The sequence below is a fragment of the Erinaceus europaeus genome, chromosome 16 (assembly GCF_950295315.1).
Source record: "Erinaceus europaeus chromosome 16, mEriEur2.1, whole genome shotgun sequence".
Lineage (NCBI taxonomy): Eukaryota > Metazoa > Chordata > Mammalia > Eulipotyphla > Erinaceidae > Erinaceus > Erinaceus europaeus.
In genome coordinates this window covers 52,222,695-52,239,004 of record NC_080177.1, presented here as the reverse complement: position 1 = coordinate 52,239,004, position 16,310 = coordinate 52,222,695, and the positions used below count along the sequence as shown (strand labels likewise).

At 40.9% G+C, this 16,310-nt stretch overlaps 1 protein-coding gene across 7 annotated transcripts in view; it reads right to left on the bottom strand.

Annotated features, from left to right (window-relative positions):
- Window positions 1-16,310, bottom strand: part of MEIS2 (Meis homeobox 2) — a 249,595-nt gene that overhangs the window by 159,029 nt on the left and 74,256 nt on the right. For all 7 annotated transcript variants that reach the window (XM_007527855.2, XM_060175159.1, XM_007527857.3 and 4 more), the window contains one exon: window positions 11,026-11,171. In XM_007527855.2, the coding sequence (XP_007527917.1) occupies window positions 11,026-11,171 (146 nt within the window). The remainder of the gene's footprint in view (window positions 1-11,025; window positions 11,172-16,310) is intronic.

Here is a 16,310-nt window from a genome sequence, read left to right as displayed (position 1 = left end):
TATATTGTCGGCTTATGACAGAGTCACCCCATGTGTCCTAGGAAAGAAATAAGCCGTTTTCTTAATGTAGTATGACTGGAATCACAAGGTCCTCTCATTCTAAATTACTAGTGTGGAAATGCCAGATGTTTCCAAGTCAAAATTCACTCTGGGACAAATGTAAATGTAGGAGAGGGATGCAAAGCATAAATCTATCTAGTAGTTATACTGCATTAGAACTAACAACATCTACAAGATTTTCTGCTGGAACTAACAAGGATGGATCTTCATTATCTGACTATGTGGAGAATTAGCTATCAGTAAACCACGGGACAGGGTGGCTGAAAAAGTACTGGCTGGTGACTCATGCTAATTTTCTATAATGCTCAGAGTAACTAGATAATCATATTCTCTTCGATGCTTGTCATCTCAGACTCCAACAATAATAATCTCCTGAGTTGTAATATTTCTTTTGTGGACAATCAAGTCAGGCTCAACAAACAAGAAAACACTATATATTATAACCCAGAAGTAAAACTATAGTTTCAAGGGGGAAAATTATCTTCTATTATATTGTAACTTGACAACTTCTCCACTATTAGATAAAAACAACTTAAATTAGTTCTGGCAGGTTTGGGACTTGGCAGTTCAAAATATGAATAGAAAATGTAAAAGCATGAAAATGGCATTACTATTATGTTTTAAGAGGATAATACACCTTTAAAGGATGCCAGTGATTACTCTGCATATTGTAAACAACTGCTGCCAATCAATTTAGAAAGTGGTAGGCAGCATATCAATGCAATAAGGCAAATTCCACTAAACCACCCTAATGTAGCAAAGCCTAGTTACCACTTTTTCTTAACAGGAGCTGTAAGAATACCATCTTTGGAGTCGGGCTGTAGCTCAGCAGGTTAAGTGCAGGTGGCACAAAGCACAAGGACCGGCATAAGGATCCCAGTTCGAGCCCTGGCTCCCCACCTGCAGGGGAGTCACTTCACAGGCGGTGAAGCAGGTCTGCAGGTGTCTATCTTTCTCTCCCCCTCTGTCTTCCCCTCCTCTCTCCATTTCTCTCTGTCCTATCCAACAACGATGACATCAATAATTACAACAATAAAACAACAAGGGCAACAAAAGGGAATAAATAAATAAATATAAAATAAAATTAAAAATTAAAAAAAAACATTAAAAAAAAAGAATACCATCTTTATGCTTCATAGTCCATTCCAAAGTGCAGACACAGACAACAGCATGGAGAAAGCAGGGGACCACTTCCAGAAGTCCTCTAAAATAAAAATTATTCCTGACTCCTCTAAAATAAAAATTATTCCTGACTGCTAACTGCCCTTGCTTGATTCTCTCCTGACACAAAATCAAGGGACAGTCTATGTTCACTCAGAACTCTGTCACATGAGCCCTCTATTCCCCACAAAATCCCACTTTTTCATAAAACACACTTGCAAACTGTGGTCATGTGGCATGAAGGAATGGAAATCTTCCCTCTGATCTGAATGAATATTCAGGGGTTTTACTAAACAGCATTTAATGACACTCTATTCTTAGAGTTTTTAAATAGCTGCATATTCAGATATGCATATGCCTTCTATTTGTCTTTTATTCAAAGGTCCTCCATTCTCCATCTTCTAGAATTCTTTAACGTATTTTTAAATAATTATACTCAGAGTGATATCTTATGAAGCTGGGTGCTAAACTTTGAACTAATAATTATTTTAGTGTCTTTTTGATGGTAATTTAATAAGTATTACATTCTTCAATTGTTTCATTCAGTTACTTATTTTTAAAATGTGTCTGTCAAGCTGAGATTTCAGAGTCTAGCTCAGCTAAGGTTCTCTCTAAATGGGACAGTCTGATGTACTTGTGAAGTGCTCTGACCAGATATTTCTGTCATGAGAGCCCCTCTCGTCACCCTCAGAGAAGGCCAGTGCTATATACCGTGGACTTGCCTCACAGTTATGCAGAATGTGGACAAAGGCTGCCAAATCCCAAACACATCAGTGTTTTTCTCACACAGGCACCTTCATAATCCAATTCTAAGCACCAAATGGGGAAAAGAAGTAAAAGGTTCTGACACAGAAGCACAGCACTGCCTTTTCCTCTAGGGAGACTAAGTACATTGAGTTGCCATTTGATTTCCTCTCAAGGAGTTTCTAGGATGCAACAAACACTACATTAAATTTTTTGGCCTGTCTCTTTAATTTGAGAAATTGTAAGAACGACAACAGATGGCATGCAGGATTGACTTATGTTCTCTATTCTTTGCTGAAGAAGGGAATACACAGAAACTTTGATAAAGACAGAAGCTACTGTATGCAGGTTCCTGTTAAAATTATCTATGGACTTTTTGGACAACAAGGAGTAGAATGTTCAAGTGTTTTTTTGTTTCGGGTTTGCTCTGTCTGTTTGGTTGGTTTCTTAAGCTCTTCTTAAAAACCAGTCCAAGCTATTGGTTGCCACTGGAGATCACAGCCCCAGTGTGATCACAGCCCCAGGGCACACAGTGCCCTGCAATAAAGCCATGATGGATGTGCCATTAGCTCAGAACCTCAGCGACCTCTGAAATCACCACTCTCCTTACCCCCAAGCCACCCCCTCTCCCCCACCACACACACACACACACACACACACACACACACACACACACACCTCTCAAAATCATTATGAAATGAGAAGAACACTCTAGCTCACAGTAATTGGAAACATTGCAAGTGAAGAGGAATGCTTAGGAGAGCACGTCCACGGGAAAAAAAAAAATCACTCGACATTGTTATTTAATGCATTGTGACATCATTTCCTGAAATTAAACAGAGATGACACCAATCCAATCTTCAGTATAAGGTTCCATTCAAAGAATTCACAGATGTTTTCTCCTGGCAAGTAAAAAAAAAACCAAAACTAATGCCTAGGCAAGGGGTGGCCCTTCTTTGCCTCATGTTTGTGGAAATGTCTTTCTGCTGGTGTCTTTCAGCTGTGTGATCTGCATATGTATTTCCAAACAAGCATTCCTCAGTCCAAACTCCACTTGTATGCAGTGCACATCTGCATCTTGGCATGTGACGAGGGCCATCTCTCACTCTGTAAGTAAGGCCCACATTTTATATTTGGTATTAATTTGGCCTACAGCGATTAATATTAAGTAGGCCAATCTCAAGAGTCATGAAGGCACTCATTTCCAACTAGAAATAACTAATGTCTATGAGATACAGATTTGATTAGCCATTCAAAGCCCTTCACAAAGAAATCTGATGATAGATACTAGCGTAATGTCGCCATGGCTACCCTGTGAAAATGGACCAGAGGAGAAAGTGGGGTAGAGAGGACAAGGAGGCAGCACTGTAGTGCCCACCATCAATGGTGGTGGTAGTGTGAGGCACCAAAAGACCTCCAAGAAGTTGCAAACCCAAGCGTACAACCGAAAGATTAAAACAGTTAACATCTGTGCAGCACCTCTTAGATCAGAAGCTGACTGCACCATGGGAGTCACACAGCAACCCTTCCTGCAAAGGAGGGCACTTATTTACAACTTTCATTTTGTAAGCAAAATGGAAACAGGTTCAGAACAGTTCGCCCAAGGTCACAGACCCAACCTTCTAATTTTACATTCACGGGCACTGTTCAAAGAGCTCAGCTTTTATTGTCTCTCAGAGAGCGAGCCTTGATGGAAGGGCTGTGACCCATAGATTCTGTTTGCCTATTTTACATTAAATGGAGCATTCTCAACCAAAAGCAGACCTCACTGGAAGCATCCTGAGCTCTTCCATAACCAGTTCTTTCATCAGTTCTCACCCACAGGAGCTGCTTGACTCCCATTTCATTCCAGAAGGCTCACCAGGATGGGCTGGCTTTCCATTGACACCAGACTTTTCTTTTGGTACTATATGTAGTTTCACTGTGTAGCCTCCAAGGGTTTATCTGGCTCCACAAAGTAGATTTTAGCTAATGTTCTCTTTTATGGAGGGGCACCTGAAATTTGGCAAAAGCTCGTATCCTCATTTCACATAGTCCCAGGGAGATTGGCAGAAATTTTAATGACCCCTTTCCATTCCTATCAGTTCACTTAAAATAAGAGTTATATGGAGCATGGGAGTTAGCATAATGGTTATGCAAGGAGACTCTCAAGCCTGGGGCTTCAAAGGCTCAATCCCCACACCACCACAAGCCAGAGTTGAGCAGTGCTCTGTTAAAACTAAAAAATAAATAAATAACAATAAGTAATAATAAATATGATAAGTTATAATCAAAATGCAACCTGGGAAGTGGTGCAGAGATAACGCATTGGATTCTCAAGCATGATGTGGCAAGTTTGATCTCAGCATTGCATATGCCAGCATGATCCTCTGGTTTTCTCTCTCCATCTTCTCTTGTCCCTCAACCTCTCTTTCTCATAAATAAATAAATATTTAAAAAAGGAAATAACTATAGTCACATTTGGCCTGGGAGATAGTGCAGTGAATAAAGCATCAGATGCATAGCAAGAGGTCCTGAGTTAGAACTCTTGGCATTGCATGTACTGAAGTGATGCTCTGTTTCTCTTTCTCTGTTTCTCACTCTCTCTTTCCTTATCTTTCTCTTCCTATCATGAATAAATCAATACATTTTTTAAATTACAGTTGCATTATATCATAGAAGTTAGCATGGGGCTGAATATTTTATATTAATACATATGATCCCTGCAGTAAGCCTACAAGTGCCTCCTCCCCTCCCCTACCCTCCCCTTCTCTTCTCTTCTCTCTTTCTCTCTCTCTCTCTCTCTCTCTCTCTCTCTCTCTCTCATCTTATGTGAGCTTAATCACCTCAGGCTCAATTCTTTTCTTAAGCTGCACAGAGTGGGGGTGGGGTGAGAGTAAGGGAGAAACCACAGCACAGAAGCTTCTTGCAATTTGTTTATAGGTCCAGGCTTGAATCTGGGTCACATACAATGGAAAAGCAGCACATTATCCAAAGGAGATATTTCAATGGCCCAAATTATCCCTCTATTATAGATAGAAAAATAAGGTTTAGAGACTTTAACAGCTCAAGATGTAAAAAAACAAACAAACAAAACTGGGGGGCTATGACTCCAGGCCCTGTGCTTCTGAATCACATCATTGTGTTGTCTTTTTGAAGAAAAGGAGCCATCTGGATCTGCACAAAATGAAGATAACCACTTAAAAGGCAGAATGGTCTAAGCCTCTCTGTATGCTGCTACCATTCTTCTCCCTCTGCCTGCTCTCTGTCTTTTGTGTGTGTGCACATATACATACATATATACATTACAAAAGAAAATCAAGATGACTAAGTTTATTGTCATATGGTCTTGATGAACTCCCTGGAGATGTGGCTCTCTTAACTAGGGTGCATTATCTCTCAGTAGGACTGCAAACTATAAAACACACATTTTGAGTATCAGATACCTTTACACACTCTCAGGGGACAAACTATATAGTAGGCAAAGGAGTGAAACAAGTGAACACCTGAGAGGTGGGGCCCCAGTTATCCCTCTCCCTCACCAGTAAAACCTAGAGAGGAGGCAAAGTATTTTCCCATGAATAAGATGCAGAGGTCTTAGAAACCACTGTTTCAAGAAAGCTGTGTGATAGCAAATCAGGCTGAAGGAACATCACATCTGATTCTGTACACAAGTATCATTGGAAGAAGTCCTATATTCCCCTGAGTGTGAGCCTTTTCCTTATGTTTTCAAATAAAAAAAAAAACAAACTTTGGTTTGGAAGCTGGTATGAGCAAGCAGTGTCTTTGTGCATGAGCACGTCCTGTTTTCATTCCATGAGCAAATATATTCTTTGCGGCACAACTAGGGGAGCTCTTGAAGGTGGCGAGTGGGGATGCCTGAGCGCCTAATTGAACACACTAAGGGCTTCTTGGCGTGGAGGAGGTTTTCACGGTTATGAATAAACTGTCAGCCTGGGTATTATTTCTCGCTGTTTCTTTCTTTAACTATCTTTGAAATCAAATAAAAACAGTTGTAATGGCAGGCCTATTTTTATGATATCATAATCTCCATGTGCTAGTAAAAGGAATATACTAATAAACTTTCCTAGGATTTCTCCCACATCTTTTTTTTTTAATTTTCTCCTTTTCTGCTCTCTTCTTTCTCTTCCTTGTTCTCCTCCCCCTCCTCCTTCTTCTTCTCCTCCTCCTCCTCCACTTCCTCCTCCTCCTTCTTCTTTTCTCTCTCTCTCTCTCTCCTAGTCATTAAGTACTTCCCAGCAAAAGAATATACAACTCTAACAGATTCTTTCTTTGATCTTCACAAGATTCTTAGTCTGAGGAGTCAGACACCAACCAGTGGAATAGGGACCAATAGCAAACACAATCTCCTCTCTAGTTAAATATATATACTATTATATAAATATACATACACATATGCATTTGGATTTATTACCTTACAGTTCCTTGAGAACTTTTTTTTCCTTTTTTTAATATTTATTTTATTCATTTATTCCCTTTTGTTGCCCTTGTTGTTTTATTGTTGTAGTTATTATTGTTGTTGTCGTTGTTGGATAGGACAGAGAGAAATGGAGAGAGGAGGGGAAGACAGAGAGGAGGAGAGAAAGATAGACACCTGTAGACCTGCTTCACCGCCTGTGAAGCGACTCCCCTGCAGGTGGGGAACCAGGGTTCGAACCGGGATCCTTATGCCAGTCCTTGTGCTTTGTGCCACCTGCGCTTAACCCGCTGTGCTACAGCCCGACTCCCTCTTTGAGAACTTTTTTAAAGAGTATTTTAAAAGAACATTGTGGACATTGAAAGCTAGAAATAAAAAAATATGTATTTAACTTTCAGATTAAACAAACTCAAAAACCTTAACTCTGATTGTTCCAATGCCTCTATCAATCAAATACTTTGGCTTGTTACGTTCCAGTTGTTACTTTGACTAAAAATGTTCCTTCATGGACTCAATAAGCTATGAGTTTATATCACCCTTTTCCTGAAAGCTGGTGGTACCCAGGAATTTGGGAGATTGTTCTAACTGTTACAGTTCTAGTGGAACTTGTTCTTCCAAGAAAACTGAAGGTTAATGATTTTTGTCATCTTGAGATTAAGACTTAACAATTGCTACAGTTGGCCTTTGTTGAGGTGGGGTTCTTTTTTCTCTGGGCCTTTTGAAATATTCAGAATAGGTGACAATAGCTTGCAGTTGAGAACATATGTAGAGAGACCCCTGTGGCTTATTGGGAAAAGTTGCTCCATGCTGGTTGGGTGTTTGGATAAAAAAAAAAAATACAACCAGAGTTCTTTTATGTTCTGCTAGTTAATTAATGCATGAATGTCAAAATGGGCCAATGGCCCATTCAGGGGCCAAAGCCTTAGCAGCCCCCTTCTTTAAGAACACACCCTGAGATGCAAAATACATTTGCTTAACAAATTTAAATAATGAGATAATTCAATTAGCTTCTTTAAAAAAAAAGAAAGAGAAAAGGGTACATTGGGGATTATTGACAAGAACAGGCCATTCTGCACAATGGGGAGCAAACCAGTTTGAAATAATGTTAAAGAGACTGGGAATGGAGGAATGCACATTGAATCATGCACTTGTAAAGAAATTTACATGAAATAATAATTTCAGCGACATCTAGTTTAAGTGATCTAGAGCCAATATTTCATTTTGAAAGCTGAAATTAATTAAATGCCAGGAAAAAAAATATAGTGGGGCATCTCTAATTCCAAGGGTTTCCTCCTGCCTGTTAGTGCATGTAAGAAAAGAAGTCTAAATTAACACATTGCTGGTACAAGGTCTTTATTCTTGCTTTCTTGAGCTCTGAATTATAGCCATGTAAATCTTTCAGCTCATTGAAGGTTAGAAAGTAAAACTTTTACAGGACTGTCCTCATCAAAGTTACGGAACCTCTTCTCTGTAGTTGGGAGGGAAATCTGGATGAAGAGGCAAGTTTTCAAAGAGAAAGCAGAGAGGAATTTCCTTAAGACACAAGAGAGATGTAGAAAAAGCAGGGTAGGGGGCAGAGAGGGGGAAAGGCTGGGAGACAAAGCCAGGGAGAGACAGTAGTGAAAGGAACACATTTGTGAAAGAAAGTCTTGGGAGGAGAAAAAGAAAGCACTTAGTGGGGGGTGAAAGGAAAAAAAAACCGGGGGGAACAAGGTTGACCAGTAGTAAGTATTAAGTCACAGTATTAAGTCACAGTATTAAGACCTGACTAAAAGTCCCAGAGGAGAAGCAAAACATCTGAGTGCAGAAAAGGAGCCTGCAATTTGTAGATACCTCAATGCATTGTCTCTCTCTCTCATTTGAAAGATGAAGTTGGAAGATCCAAAGAACTGAATGGACTTTCTGTGGTTCAGCCAATACAGAGATAAAAACTGAACTAGAAATGCAAGTCCCCCACTCTTTGGCTCAGACTGTGAGTCTTCCTGGGTGCATTTAATTGCAGGAAAGTGCATTCAAGGAAGGGAAACAGCCAGTGGAGTCCCTCTTGAGTACCCAGGAATCACCAGCCATCCACATTTCTTGCCACCTCTGGCATATGGCAGGTTCAGGCTGCGGCAGGACAAGGCAGGCTTAGCCCAAGGAGAGGTCTGTGGGATAGTCAACTCATAGACAGCTAAGAGTGAAGGAGAGAGCTGGATCAAAAGAGAAAGGTGTAGAAATTCTCTGTTGGGAAAGGTGGTGTGGGTGTGTGCAGGAAACTAACAACAAAATGGCACTTGGCTTCTCCATCTGCTGGCCTTTTGACTCACAGTGATGGCAGAAGTTTCGAAAATCACATACAGTTGCTAAAGGTGCTAATGCAAAATTATCAGGAGAGGTGGGGGATGCAAGAAAGCTTTAGACTCAGGCATACTGAGCTGGGGTGCTTCCCTTTCTGGGCCTTGGTTTTCTTGTTGTTGTTTATAAGTAACTAAGCTTTGAAGCTCCATGACTGAACTTGCTTACTGAGGGTTTGGAAACATGGAGATATTTGCTTGGAAAGCAATCATAGTTTTTCTTTCTCTTTTATTTCACTTTATTATTTTTTTCACCACTCCAGGTTGACTTTTTCATATAGAAAGAGGGAGAAAGTGAGAGAGAAGAAAAGAGAGATGGGGAAATGAAACCAGAACACCAAAGCTTCTTCCAGTGTGGTAGGAGCTGGGCTCAAACCTGGTGCATAGTGCAGACAAGCTAACAGGCTGACTTCTAAAATTTTTAGACTGAGCATGAAAAGAGGTGAGCTTACAGAAAGAAGACTGTCTGACATTGCCTTACAGCTACCCTCCCTTTTTAAAAAATATTTTATTTATTTATGAGAAAGATAGGAGGAGAGAGAAAGAACCAGATACCACTCTGGCACATGTGCTGCCAGGGATTGAACTCGAGACCTCATGCTTGAGAGTCCAAAACTTTACCACTATGCCACCTCCTGGACCACAACCCTTCCTTTCTTAGTTGCTACTCTAACCAAACAAACCTGCTGTTTAAAAAATGAGAAACCCCTCCCCTCACACTCACTCAACTTGCAAATGAAAAACATTTTACAGGTTAGTAAGTCTCCAGCTGAGGTGATGTAGCAAAAAACAGCTGTGAAGTAATTTTGATAATGATGAGAATAATAACCACATGGCAAGGTTCAGGGCTTTGCTGTTGCAGCTTCAGTGCTCCTGAATAGATAAAAGTGATTAAATACTCCTGATTATCCCTGACCAATATGTAATGGATTTACAGCCCTTTCAATTAGTCAGTATTTGCTTAGGACTCATTATTTTGTCTTTGGTTAAGTAATCAGCCCAGAGACCGCATGTTCTGTCTAATTCCTCTGAGCCGAGTCAGTGTAGGGCCCTGACCTTTGAAATGGCCGTAGCTGGGAGGCAAGAATAACCACGACAACTGAGGTTGCCTCCTTGGTTCTCCCAGATAATCCTGACACCACAGGCCAATCGATACACCTTAGTTTGCTACTAATGTCCTTACATCAAAATGGCTGCTTTAGGAATGTGAATCTATCGCTGAGCCCTCCCCAGTGCTGCCCTACTCCTTGCCCTTTGTAGGTCTTCTGGCAGCAACCACCACCATAAATAAAAGTGGAACCTTGTCCTAGATCCGTGACACTGTAACTAATGTCATTGAGCATGGAAACACACAAGTGGAATAATCAAAGAAGGCCTTCAGCTTGCAATGTGCCACTCTATTATTTTTTTAAGTGTGGCTTTAAACAGAAGGGCCTGAAAACAATATCCTAGCCAGAAACCATGTCCAAAATCTTCACCCTTTACCACCCCCCAAAAAATTTCCAAATAAACAGTAAAGCATGAGTGCTGAGTGCCTCTTGGAATATATATTGTCATCTTTTGGTCATGACAGTCTTAGAGGCGACAGTATATACCGATACATAAAACCAATTGCAAACAGGAGGCTAGAAATAAATCGTTACTTTAAAACTGCTTCACAGAGTTGATCTATTCCCAGAAATGAACAGGGTGAGCTTATAAGATAATGGACTTGAATAGCTATAAAAAAAAAAAGGAATTTTTCATTTCCACCCTGAAGACAAAGGCACGACAGTACCTATACCCCATCTGCATTTGTCATATAAACACATGACATGTTTGCAAGCTGCTTCAGCCATTAAAGTTGCACCTGGTACTGAAAACTTGGACAAGCATGTGACAAGATGCATTTTGGGGGTGGGGGCTTTAGAGGTGATAACTTTCTTTAAAAGTGTAATCACCAACACTTAAGGATTCATAAACTCCTTACAGCCTTGTCTACATCGTCAGAAGTTGTTCTCGTGCCTTTCAGCATAAATAACAAATCTCCTCATAGCTATTGTTCTGGACCCAAGACCATTCGCAATGAAGTTCATCCCTGATCCACTAAACACAAATCTACTCAATAGTAAAAGGAGCTTCTGGGTAGTGGTAGCTGATAAAACCTTAACTAGAAGTTCTGTTAACCACCAGATTTCAAGAGAGGGGAACAGTCATGCCCTTTTCAAAAAATTCTGAGGTACCCAAGATTACTTGCTAGCAAGAAGTAAAATAACAAAACTTTATTTTCCCTCTCTCATTCTCTCTGTCTCTTTCATCTTGACTTACTGTGAGGTGCTGGAAGAGCCATGCTCTCATGATATTTGTCGCTACTTTGGGGAAAATGCCTCTTTTCTTCTGGCGTTTTTTGTCCTTGTCGGGATCGTCATCGTCACCTGTGCCAGGTGAAGCAACGCTGTTGTCTAACCCATCCCCTAGTGGAAAGAAATGAAAATGCATTAGAGGAGACACAGGAAAGGGCGCCAGCACCAGTGTGCAGCTAATGATGAGCTCAGCCCAGCTTGTTGAAAGAGATCCATTAAGCGGGGAGATTCTCTTTCATTAAAGTATAATTGGAGACACAAATATGTAAAAGACAAAATTAAACCAGGCCTCTTCAAATGTTAATTTTGTGTGTCTCACACTCGCCATATCATTAATTCAATTATAATTGTGCGCTTGACACAGTGCCGTCGCTCTTTGTCAATTACAGAATCCGATGTGGGAAAAGTGCCATCAGAAAACCCATTCGGTGGAAATGCACCCCTCTGCCCAGAGTTAGCACAGACTGCAGAGTAATCAAGTTAAATGTTCTGTAGTCTATATATTCCAGGCTGCCTGCATAGGTGACAGTAACTGTGTCACTGTTCGTTGCACATAACATACTGCCTCCTCAGCCCCTCCCAGAAGTGTCACCTCCAGAGCACACAGTCACAAACACTCCTCAGATGACCCTGCACTCAGCATTTGCATGACATGAAACTTTTAGTTCTCTGCACCACTGATCATTATCATTAAGAAAAAGAGGAAGACAGAGAGATGAAGGTAGGGTGCTGGCTTAATCAGAAGTTTCTATCAACATCTCTCTCTTCTGTGCTTTCCTCTGGCATTAATTGTGCATTAGCAAAAATCATTTACTTTTAACAGTCATAGTTATTTTTACTTGCCCTCCAGCAAAAATGCCTTGAAAGCCTGCCTGGAGGGCATCTAAATTATGTATCTGAAAAACTCTTCTGGCAAGGCATTGCAGGACCCCTACTTTCTTAAAATTCATACGAGCACGTCTTCCTGTTTTTGGGAAGGCATCAATCAAGAGCAGCAATATATGCCACATCCCTACATTAATATTTGAACTAATAACTTTAAAAAAGGAAAGAAACAAGATCCGACTTGCGGTATAATCAAATGCAAAATAAATGAAGAATACGGGGACAGCACTGGGGCTTTATAGATGGCTGTGTTTTCCTTGCACATCATTAGCCTGGAGCCACACGAAAGAGGAAAACAGAGAAGTGGAGAGTTTATACTCCCTGCTGGTGTTTAAGAAGCCAGGGTCCTGGAAGGACATCTGGGAATTGTGCTGAGATGGAGGTTTTTGTAATTTAAGAATAGACATTCATTAGCAGTAAATGCCATAAATCCCATGCTAAGTAAAAACCTTGTCCAAGAAAGCCTAAAACAATAAACTCTTTGCTCAATGTAGCCTGAGCTAGATGCTCCAGAGCTTCCCAGGGAATGCTGTGGATCCATCAGCCCATTCGTCTGCTCCCTGCTCTAGGTTTAGGCTACAGTACAGACTGCCTGCCCACTGCACCCCTCCCTGTCACCCTCCCCAGAGGGCCTCCTAACTTGTGAGTCTGTGCTATGGGCTCCCTTGTACCTGTTCATCTATTTTCTTATCCACCCCCTTCCAATGTGTATATATATAAAACTTCTTTGACCAGAGAAGCAGAAAAGCCACAGTAAAGAGCTGGCAGATTAATTTTATTGACATTTCCATTTTCACTGCAATGCGATACCCTCCATCACATGGAAGAGATGACCCTCACTATTTACAGACTGACAGGCCACTTCATTACAACCACCCTGCCCCAAGGCAAAGCAGCTCCCTTCCATCTGCCCAAACACTAGAGCATGACCCTGAAGTTGCTGTTCTCTTTTTCTTTGCCGTCTGTTATGATAAAAAGGGGGTGGGGAGTGAGTCAGAAAAGGACCCCAAATAGCAAAGAACTCATTAGAGTGCAGGGAAATAAAAAAGCATTTAAGTTTTAAATAGTGTATAGCTGGGGTTTAGTCTTTAACTGTCCACCATCTGTGCACACCTATGTGCATGGGGTGGGGGACTGCTTGCATAAGGGGTCACACATACACACAACACACACACACACACACACACACACACACACACACACACATGAGCAGGGACATGCATACACACACCCCACCATGCCAAGGAACTGCTGCAAGGCAAATTCTCACCCACACTAATGGCTTCTGACTGCTCCCTGGCAACCCCAGCATTTTAACCTGAGCGGATGTGCTCTCCAAAATACAGACACTGGAGCCATCTCATCAGCTGTGCCTGTGACACAGATGGAGAGTGGCTATTAGGAGCTAGGCAGTGGGCCTTGGGGATCTGAGGTGCTGTTCTGTAGCCTGAGGCAATTCTGAAAAGCACTACCCTGGAGAAGAGGAAGAAGAAGAACAGTGCACACACACACACACACACTGAAAGTATAAGGCTGAAGTTGATCGGTCTGTCCATCTATCTCCCTTGAATAAAGATATCTTTGTCTCTTCATGTGAATTCCATGTGGACTATCTGGACATACATTTCAGATCATGTATTGTGTATAGATGGCTCTTGCTGCCATGACTTCCAAATATAAAAATGCACACTGTAAACAATGCCTGTGTGTATATATTTCTTCCTAAGCACATATGGTTTCTGTGTATATGTTTAAGCTGAGATTGTCAGGATTTTGTTAAAATCTCATGTAGCTTTTTTCTCAATAGATTTCTTGAATAAACTTATTTTAAAAGGTGAGTAGCTTAATTGAAGGAAGTTGGTAGTCGGGGGGTAGTTATTTGCCTTTTAACCCTATCAATGGTCTTTAAAATGATACATAGCATTTCTGTGGTACATTTTCTCTTGAGCAAAAGCAGAGGGCTGATAGCACCTTCAAACTATATACTATATAATCACTGTATCTAGTTCAAAACACACACACACACACACAGAAGTGGTGGTGGGGAGACTGAGCATCCTTTGATGGCTGCCTCAAACTGAAGGAGACATTATATGGACTTTTAGCATAAAGTAGTCTATAATGTATCGATATTGTAAAATGTTTTGAATTGGGGGGTGTGTGGGAAATGAGGAACAGTTTATCTGGGAAGGTTCCTGCTTTACCACACACTTGACCCAAGTCCATGCCCTAGCCCTACCACACAGGCAAGTTTCAGTGCTGTGATGCCTTTCCCTCTGTTTCTTGTCTTTCTATCTGGGAAATTCAGCCCAAAGTGGTGAAATTCGAGCAGTGAAATCCAAAATTAAAAAAAAAAATTGAATTGAGATCTACTGAAACAAATAATTCATCCAATATTACTAGTTATAGACACGAAATTAAAAAAAATAATACTAACACTTTTATCTCTACAAAGAGAGACACTTTCCTTTATAAAATATACAATTACCATTGTTTTTCCCTTCTATGTATTGTGAATCAACTCCAGCATAAAGTAACACAGCACTTGGAAAATAGCTATGTGATTGATAACTTAGAATAAAATGTTGTAGATGATGATACAACTAATAACACCAAAGAGAACACTGCTTTCTTATTTTAAGACAGTGTGTATGAGGCAACTGGTAATTCTGTTATAAGGTTAAGTATGCTAGCACCATCACATATGTGTCAAAGGATGTATGAGAGGAATAGTTTATGGAAACTGAGGGGCCAGATGGTGGCACACCAGGTAGAGCACATGTGTTACCATGTGCAATGAGCTGGGTTTTAGCCCTCAATCTCCTACTTCCCACCTGCACAGGGGAAACTTCACAAGTGGTGAAGCAGTGCTGCATGTGTCTCTCCATCTGTTTCATTTCCCCTTTCCTCTTTTCTGTCTTTCACCCTCTAGTAAGGGGGGGAAAAAAAAGAAATGACAGGAGTCAGGTGGTAGTGCAGCGGGTTAAGCGCATGTGGCACAAAGTATAAGGACCAGTGTGCAAGGATCCTGGTTCAAGCCCCTGGCTCCCCACCTGCAGGGAAGTCGCTTCACAGGCGGTGAAGCAGGTCTGCAGGTGTCTATCTTTCTCTCCCCTCCCCTTCTTCCCCTGCTCTCTCCATTTCTCTCTGTCCTAACAACAACGACAACATCATCAACAACAACTACAATCATAAAAAAAGGACAAAAAATAGAAAATAAATAAATAAATATTTTTAAATGGTGGAAGTTATACAGACACAAAGCCCAGTAATAACCCTAGTGGAAGAAAGAAAGAAGGGAGGGAGGAAAGAAGAGAAAGAAGAAAATGAAGGGAGGCATTAGGGAGGGGAAGAGAGAGAGATGGACAAAGGAAGGAAGAAGGAAAGAAAAAAAAAGAAGAAAGGAAAGGGAAAAGAGAGAAAGGGAAGAGAAAGAGAGAGGGAGGGAAGGACAGATGGAAGAAGAATGAAGAAAAATATTGTACAGTATCTGTTAAGAGTCTCAGCATCTGAGATTAGGATTCAATTATGAGGAGTATTTTAGAAGAAGACGAGTTCCTTGCTTATCTTCTTACCCTGGGAGCATATCTTCCTGTCTGACCTGGAGCAGAGTCCCTGTGGTAGCTGAGTGAGTGGATGACTGAACTGATCAAAGAGTTTACTCTCCCCTCTTTTTGACAAGCCCATGCTGAGGTAACTGCCCTCGTTTTCGTTCCTCAGGGGCCTGACCTATTCTTCTGCAGTGACTGAGGATGGGGGCAGGGTGCTCCTCTATCTACAATCACTTCTAAACATGCCAGGGACACTACTTTTTAGAAGAATTCAATGGCTTCTTTGAAGGTCTGAACCACAGGCTGTCCCACAAGCACCTTCAAGGACCCATGCTTCCTTTAAAATATGACTAAACCTTTGTGACCAGGGAAATGGTACAATAAAAAGTTGTGGACTCTTAAGCATGAGCTCCCAAGTTTGATCCTTAGCATTACATGTACTACAGTGATGCCCTGATATGCTCTCCTTCCCTTTCTCTCATAAAAAAAAAAGCATTTTTTAAAAGATGGATAAACCTTTGTCTGAGGACACAGTCTAAGTGTCTAAGTTTGGGGCAGAAATAATCAAAATATTCATGCATTACTGGAACATATTGCTTGTGATCATTGAAAGAAACACTCAAGGATTATGGTCATATATATCTGACATGGGTTGCAACAGCAGAAGAATATATATATATTCTCCAGGTATTATCTCAGACTTACTGAACCAAAATATCTTAGGGAAGGGACAGGGAATTTGTATGCTTAACAAGTTCCTTAGATTTGCTTATGCAGTCAGTATCTTACTAGTTCTGGAACTGGCTTTCAGAAT